The sequence below is a fragment of the Siphateles boraxobius genome, unplaced genomic scaffold (assembly GCF_051911475.1).
Source record: "Siphateles boraxobius isolate OS27281-9 unplaced genomic scaffold, OSU_SipBor_1 111, whole genome shotgun sequence".
Lineage (NCBI taxonomy): Eukaryota > Metazoa > Chordata > Actinopteri > Cypriniformes > Leuciscidae > Siphateles > Siphateles boraxobius.
The window spans coordinates 1906335-1915081 of NW_027508713.1; the positions used below are offsets into that span (position 1 = coordinate 1906335).

General features: G+C 42.8%; 1 protein-coding gene across 1 annotated transcript; it reads right to left on the bottom strand.

The window, feature by feature from the left end:
• LOC143706584 (apoptosis-associated speck-like protein containing a CARD) lies at positions 1-8664 on the bottom strand. Its single transcript, XM_077198642.1, has 4 exons — positions 8578-8664; positions 5390-5665; positions 5267-5309; positions 1-4226 (listed from the first exon to the last, which is right to left on the bottom strand). The coding sequence occupies exons 2-4, from the start codon at positions 5646-5648 to the stop codon at positions 3929-3931; spliced, it is 600 nt and encodes a 199-aa protein (XP_077054757.1). The 5' UTR covers positions 5649-5665; positions 8578-8664; the 3' UTR covers positions 1-3928.
• Positions 8665-8747: the final 83 nt, after the last annotated feature.

Here is an 8747-nt window from a genome sequence, read left to right on the forward strand (position 1 = left end):
TGCTTTCAATTATGGAATTTATTGAAATTTTACAAAGTCATTTGGTTAGTAAAAACAAAAAAATACACATTTATCTGATTTCTTTGTAATGTTAGTATGAATTAATATTTTGGAAGATAGTCAAAGCTGCCATGTATATTTGGTTAAAGCAATATTTTCCCTGAATCATCACTAGAAAAGTCTTCAGTTTGTGTTCAGCAGTTTTAAAGTCCCTGTAAAGTCAAAATTAAGTATGTGTTCTGAGTTTGTCACACAACAGAAAAATGTGTTATTAGCCACCCAGCCAAATTTGAATAATAAAAAAAGCCGGCAAGTACATAAAATAAGCTATCAAAATCTTGAAAAAATGAGCAGTAGTCTCTGCTCTCGAACGCTGGCTGCGCTGAAACCACGCCCACTCGCGGTAAAGCTGCCGTCAGTTACTGCGGACTACCTACTATAATTACTGTATAACATAAGCACACCACACAAGGCAACTTACACTCATTGGTGGGCACCATAGACTGTAAAGAAATATGGACGTAGTGTCCGTGACGTCACCCGTAGGTTTCTGAACAGCGTTTTTGAAGCCTAAAGTGGGCGGAGTCGGCCGTCACCATCTTGGAAGCGCGTCACTCCCGGATAAATGAAAATGGGCAAAAAGGCGGGACGTGGGTGGAGTTGAGTAATATATAGTTAAAAGAGTGACATAACTAAACGTGAGACTATGTGTATTGTGATGCATTATTATTCTGCTAGATATAATAATAGAATGTATTATCATGCAGCAACTTACAATATTTGCTCTGAGCGTGTGTGTGACAGTGATAAATGCGCATACATGTCAGTCAGCGTGGCATCGCACGTCAAGTTCGTAGAGAGCTTTATTCAGTCCATTTCAAATTCTGATAGATATTACCTAAAGTTCAAGTAATGCACTAGAAATTTAAGGGATGGAGAGAAAGCACTGACACCTGCAGGATTTCATCTGACGGTACTTTTTATTGAACACTAAAAAGTTAAGTCTGTTCCGTAAGATCAACGAATGTGAACGAGTGTGGCCTCTATATCTTAGACGTTTTTAAATCTTAACTCCAAAAAGCAATGAAATTGTCAGACATCAATGAGTGCATGTTCACATAGGAAAACAACTGAAGAACAGCGCTGGTCTTTCGATACTCGACAACGGCGTGGGCGAAGGTATAAGGCGTGTATTAAATTGTATTAAATAATCCGGAAAAAAGTACAAACACGGCAGAGATGGCGAGTTCAGCAGCTGGAATCAGCTGACATGACGGCTAACAGAGAGCAGACAAACGGCTAACAGCAGCGGCAATCCACCTGTCACTCAAGTGGCCGCACCCTTGATTATGCAGCATTTTAAGGCTTAATATAATTTAAACGGATGAGTTATAAAAAAATGTGCCCCCCTCACAGTTGTCAAGAAGGGCAAAATTAGCTGTATAGACCAAAACAACTTAAGACACCAGGCTGTAAACATATTTGTTTCTGTGGTAAAGTTGGGCATTTTAACATGGGGGAGATACAGATTTGACTCACTTTTGCTCCCAGCCTCAAGCGGCCAGGCGATGAATTCCAGTTTAATTCACTTCCGTGTTGGTTTCAAGAGAGAGACAGGGAGGTTGCCGCTTGGTGGGCACGCACTGCCGACGATTGCACCAGTTGGTGGCGCGGCGGGAGGATGAAGGAAGAGGCGGGAGATAGTCCATTCACCAGTAATGGCGGATTATCAGTGAATCCCAGTTGTCTCCGACGAAAGTTTATAAAACTATCCCGTGTAAAATGATCACTACAGAGGCGGGTGTTAGCTGTGATCCTCAGCTCACGATTGAGCGCCAAACTGATGTGAATGTGCTCTATTTATATTGTTAGGGGAGGGGCCTGCCTCATTGGCCTCAGTGCGTCATCAATTAGGGGCGTGTCCAGGAGTTCAGGGGCTCCAGTGCGTCATCAAGTAGGGGCGTGTCCAGGAGCTCAGGGGCTCCAGTGCGTCATCAAGTAGGGGCGTGTCCAGGAGCTCAGGGGCTCCAGTGCGTCATCAAGTAGGGGCGTGTCCAGGAGCTCAGGGGCTCCAGTGCGTCATCAAGTAGGGGCGTGTCCAGGAGCTCAGGGGCTCCAGTGCGTCATCAAGTAGGGGCGTGTACAGGAGCTCAGGGGCTCCAGTGCGTCATCAAGTAGGGGCGTGTCCAGGAGTTCAGGGGCTCCAGTGCGTCATCAAGTTGGGGCGTGTCCAGGAGCTCAGGGGCTCCACTGCGTCATCAAGTAGGGGCGTGTCCAGGAGTTCAGGGGCTCCAGTGCGTCATCAAGTAGGGGCGTGTCCAGGAGCTCAGGGGCTCCAGTGCGTCATCAAGTAGGGGCGTGTCCAGGAGCTCAGGGGCTCCAGTGCGTCATCAAGTAGGGGCGTGTCCAGGAGCTCAGGGGCTCCAGTGCGTCATCAAGTAGGGGCGTGTCCAGGAGCTCAGGGGCTCCAGTGCGTCATCAAGTAGGGGTGTGTCCAGGAGCTCAGGGGCTCCAGTGCGTCATCAGGTAGGGGTGTGTCCAGGAGCTCAGGGGCTCCAGTGCGTCATCAAGTAGGGGCGTGTCCAGGAGCTCAGGGGCTCCAGTGCGTCATAAAGTAGGGGCGTGTCCAGGAGCTCAGGGGCTCCAGTGCGTCATCAAGTAGGGGCGTGTCCAGGAGCTCAGGGGCTCCAGTGCGTCATCAAGTAGGGGCGTGTCCAGGAGCTCAGGGGCTCCAGTGCGTCATCAAGTAGGGGCGTGTCCAGGAGCTCAGGGGCTCCAGTGCGTCATCAAGTAGGGGTGTGTCCAGGAGCTCAGGGGCTCCAGTGCGTCATCAGGTAGGGGTGTGTCCAGGAGCTCAGGGGCTCCAGTGCGTCATCAAGTAGGGGCGTGTCCAGGAGCTCAGGGGCTCCAGTGCGTCATCAAGTAGGGGCGTGTCCAGGAGCTCAGGGGCTCCAGTGCGTCATCAAGTAGGGGCGTGTCCAGGAGCTCAGGGGCTCCAGTGCGTCATCAAGTAGGGGCGTGTCCAGGAGCTCAGGGGCTCCAGTGCGTCATCAAGTAGGGGCGTGTCCAGGAGCTCAGGGGCTCCAGTGCGTCATCAAGTAGGGGCGTGTTCAGGAGCTCAGGGGCTCCAGTGCGTCATCAAGTAGGGGCGTGTCCAGGAGCTCAGGGGCTCCAGTGCGTCATCAAGTAGGGGCGTGTCCAGGAGCTCAGGGGCTCCAGTGCGTCATCAAGTAGGGGCGTGTCCAGGAGCTCAGGGGCTCCAGTGCGTCATCAAGTAGGGGCGTGTCCAGGAGCTCAGGGGCTCCAGTGCGTCATCAAGTAGGGGCGTGTCCAGGAGCTCAGGGGCTCCAGTGCGTCATCAAGTAGGGGCGTGTCCAGGAGCTCAGGGGCTCCAGTGCGTCATCAAGTAGGGGCGTGTTCAGGAGCTCAGGGGCTCCAGTGCGTCATCAAGTAGGGGCGTGTCCAGGAGCTCAGGGGCTCCAGTGCGTCATCAAGTAGGGGTGTGTCCAGGAGCTCAGGGGCTCCAGTGCGTCATCAAGTAGGGGCGTGTCCAGGAGCTTCAGGGGCTCCAGTGCGTCATCAAGTAGGGGCGTGTCCAGGAGCTCAGGGGCTCCAGTGCGTCATCAAGTAGGGGCGTGTCCAGGAGCTCAGGGGCTCCAGTGCGTCATCAAGTAGGGGCGTGTCCAGGAGCTCAGGGGCTCCAGTGCCTCACCGAGCCCAGTTTTAGACCCGCTCAAAAAATCCGGAAAATAGCAATGGTGTAAAACTGTTTAACGGTCTTACTCCACAATTCAGAACTTCACAGTTCACAGTCTTTTTAAATATGTTTTAGCAATACATTTCTAACATTTATAATGTGCTTAGAATTTTTTTTTAAGAATTGCCTTTACAGGGACTTTAAACACATGCAGCTTGAGCTGACCAATGTTCAAAAGTGGTAAAGCTTCTCTTCCTGAAGAACTGAGATGAATTTAGCTTTCACAGGATCTCTGTGTTTGCGTATAATGTTACAGATCTCTCTCATGCTCTCCTGACTGGTTAAACTCTGTGTGATTTCTGAATATTGTTCCTCATGAAGTAGTTTCTGCTGACACAGTTTATCTGCAATGATCTGGGCATTTGTAACCCCCTGAATGATTTCTGACCAATGCTTATCAAAATATCTTGCTTTATCTGCATCACTATTCAGACACGGCTCGCCTTTCTCCAGATGTTTCTCAGAGAACCTGTAGCACAGATAGAAGCAGAAAGAAAAAGTGAGACAAACAGGAAACTAGCAAGTATATGATACACCTGAAAAATAAGCAAATTTAAGCATTTCATGACAGGCAGGAAAAATACATGGCGTGTAAATGTTTTAAAGCTGCAGTCCGTAGTTTTTCCTCTGTCGCCATCTCTGTTCGAAATCTGCAACTGCAGTTATTCAGGGAGTGATCAGCTTCGCGGATGAATCCGGTGTTTTGAGGCGAATGTGCGGCTTTCAGTCGCCGCCGCTTCTACTTATGGGAAGTATGACCAACATAAGAATTTAACCAGAAAATGTCGTCTGAACAAGTAACATCCACTTTTGTTCTGACAAACTAAGGGAAACAAGCATTGCAGTAAATCAAGCTGATTAAATCTAACGATCGCTTATCATTATACTAATTATACTCAAATTGTTAATATTAACAACATCCGCATTGCGTGATTACATTTAATGCCCTTCCGATATTATCCTTGTTTCCGCACGGGCCGGTTGCAGTCTCTTTTCTTTCTGTAGTCACTCCGAAGTCTTTTGCATTTTACAGCGGGTGAATCTCCAGTTGGTGATTGTCGTTTTAAACCTTCCAAATTGACAATAAACTTACAAGTGCTGTGAGAAAAGGCTATAAATCTCCAGCTCAACATCCTCACACTCGCAGTCTACTAGCCGAGACTCTTCTTTATGTGTTTATTCTTTATGTCTTTATTCATTTTTAACCCAAAAAAGTTACGGACTGCAGCTTTAAAAACACTCACCATTGGCAGGTGTGACAGTATTTTTTTTTCTGCTTCTGTTTTCTTGTCAACATGAAAGCTATATTCTCTATCAATAAGCTGAAGTATTCCTCACATGTATTATACATCAGTGTTTTAAAGGTGAAAAAAAACATTAAATAACTACGTTTACAGAAAGTGGGCTAATTTGTACTGTAAAATTGCAATATCAAGATGATGATATCATATTAACTTGGATGTATTTTTGTTGTTGTGAAGAGAACATTGAACTATTAGTCAGACTCACCCGGTTGTGTGTGTATCGCTGTTGTTTCTCTCAGGATGAGACACTGTAGAGTAATAATACACATTAAATCCAGAATAGAGTGAATGTGTTTTTGAGAGTGAGTGAGTGAGTGTGTTTGTTTACCTTTCTTGTGTTCGTTCTCTAGCTGTTCGGCCAGATGATTCTGGTTGACCTTCCTCAGGATGTTCACTGTGATCTTCACAGCTTCTTCTTGTCCAAAACACGCCACCATCTTGTCCACTGTTTTTAAACGATCTGCGTTCTCCATTTCAGACTTTGAAATACACTCATGATTCTTTCTTAAGTGCCACTGAAACAGCTTCAGGTCATCTTGTAGAAGATCCATCAGTGAGTTCAAGAGCAGCTCCTCAACAGACGCCATATTCCTTCACGGATTCACTTCAGCAGGACAAAGAGAAAAAGACTAAGTAATTACACTCTAAACACATGGAAACTAAACTAAAGCAATGCTTAATGGCACTTTAAGCAATGATCCCTTCAATTTAAAATTTATGAGGTTATTACTTTCCAACAGGTTTCATTTACTGCCATCTTCTGGTCAAACAGCAGAAGTGTGTTCTGTGTCCCATTACAGCAGCTCATTCTAAAACATGTCCTGTATTATTCATTAAACTAACAATGTAAATATAAGCATCACACTCACACAAGTGTCTTTATTATATTCTATTCACCTCCACATGCAATCAGTAACACACAAATGAAGGACGTCGTTATTTTTACTCGCCTCAAACTCTGCGTCCCATTTACAGTAGTCAACATTTGAAGTGGATCCAAAAAGTTCATTAAAGTTTTTGATCCGCTTCAATTGTTGATACTGTAGTATAAGTGATCAGGTCAGTAATCAGGATACTACAAACCAGGGGCGGTGCTAGGGGTGGGCAGTTTGTTGTTCAAATTTTTTTATTACCATGCATTTTTATTAGAATTTAATTAATTAAATGTCTATCTCTCGACTCTCACATCTACAGTGTCCCTTAATATACGTCATTCACAACCGACAAGAACCGCCCACTCAGGCTAGTGCTTCTGACTGACATGTGAACTGGCCAACCATCGATGAGAAGTTCGGCGTCTGTACGATCACCCAGCCAATGAAATTAGATATTTTGGAGCCAGGCGGTTTGTTGATCTGTAAGTTAGTAAAATGGATATATCAAAATTCTTCAAAAAAAGAAAGTAAAACACCCCCAGCCAGCACTAAAATAAGATAAAACAGCTTCAGCTGGTATCTGTAACTTTTAATCATAGTGTCATATTTCTTATTTGGTTTTAAATTGTGTCTGATTTACATTTTGATCGTCTAACAGTTAATGGTTGCGCAGCAGTCTATAGGACACATGAACTCACACACACGAGCATTTTTAGAGCGTTATATGTTTGCTTAACATGACCTGTGTCAGGGCAACAACTCAATTAAAAAGATAATAAAAGTAAAGAAAATATTTCGCTAACGAAAATGGTTTCAAACAAAGCATCACGGTGTTTACCGAATGAATTTGCTTGTAAACGATTCACTGACCCCGCCATTCAAAAAACATTTCTTACTTTTTTTTCTAAATGAATCATCCGTTTTAAATGAATCGATTGAATAAACCGACTCACTCATGAAGGCAGTGGCTTGCCGCCATCTAGTGGCAAAGTACCATTCTAATTTTTTCAATATTTCATATTTCTGTCTTCCAAATTTGATACATTAGTCTCATATATACGATTATTTATGCAAATTGTAAGTGCTGTGTAAAATGCATGTTCAAGTGCTCCTTCAAAAATATAAGTGTATAGAGCCATGTGTTTATAATTATACTTGGCTTTAAGCGTTTGTGTGTATATTATGTATGTGAGTGTATATGTATAAAGTAAAAATAAGGTAGCCTATAAAATGTATTGTGCTTGAAGAATGCGTGAAGATTTTTTTTGTGTTATTATAGAGATTCTTTATAGTCACCTCTTTTTATCTATTCTCACAAAAATCATGTTGTTAAGTGAAGGCCATTTATTAAAACAATAATAGAGCTGAGCTTGCTATTTTTTACCATGTCTCAGATGAGTCAGCAATGCTATTGCATTGCAATTGACCTGATGTTGAACTTGACCTGATGTTGAACTTGACCCTTGACCTGATGTTGAACTTGACCCTTGACCTGATGTTGAACTTGACCCTTGACCTGATGTTGAACTTGACCCTTGACCTGATGTTGAACTTGACCTGATGTTGAACTTGACCTGTGCTTGTTTGTAAATTGCATCTTGTAATGTTTGGCATTCTTACACTTTGGAATGCATTATTGCATTTTTGTTGATGAGGGTGGATTAATGTTTCAGTTTAACTCTGTGTGACATTGTGGCTTTTAATTTTAATAAGCCAGACAGATTTACCTTGTTAAAAAAACAATAAAAAAACAAATATAAAACATTTTATTTAAAGTTTATTCCTTGTATCCTGACACATACATGGATTTCTCTGATATCCACTCACCCTAGAACCGCCCCTGCTACAAACCATGTTGGCCTATTGTTTTAAACTATTATTTAATCAATAGAAATAATCCGAGAACACAAAACTTCCTATTTATGCTTTAATATGTACGATTTTGTAACTTGTATCACTGACACTGTACCACAATTCTACATTTCTTATATGTGCCAAATAACAAACATTAAAAAAATAAATAAAGATACAAACTAACCAACGTATTCTCTTCACACAACGCCTCGTTAGGTTATATATAAAATAATAATAATAACCTAAAGAAAATTACCTGCAGGGATGTTTGGGATCGTTCGTGTTTGGTGGGAAGAATTGAAAAAGTTGTAACTTTGTGAAATTGCCATGTAGGATACGATCTGACTAAGGATGTTTCTATAGGTTCCTTATGTCATAAATATGATTTACCAACTCTCAACCTTATTGTGCAATGCGGAAGTAAGCCATTTTCTTTTAATGTGAAACTTTCGATTCATTAATATAATAGGTAGGCTAACTTAGAAGAATAACAACAAAGTGCAGTAAAAAAATTTTTGCTACAAATCAGTGTGTTTATGATAATGAAATTATAATTCCATTATAACAATTAAAATATTGCAATAAAGCAGCATAACAGACTGTGTTTGTACAGTAACTGGAAGCGGATGACACCGGGAAGCCAGAAACATTAAAGTTGCAAATGGTCTAGCCCGCTCTTTTGTTAAAATAGATCAAATATATGTCGAAACATTAATATAAGTTATAAGAATACCGATACTGAACAGATAACTTACCACAGACATTAAAAACTTTTGTTTGTACGTACCGGTCAAATGGCGTCTTGTCATGCACAAAGAATTCTAGATTTCGATTTCGAAAAAAAGTATATAGTATGTGTTTTCAAATAAATCCTGGCGGGGGGGGGAAACCTGTGATTGGTTCGCACCGTCACCAAACGATTGTGATTGGTCTGTTCCATCACCAAACTACTGTGAT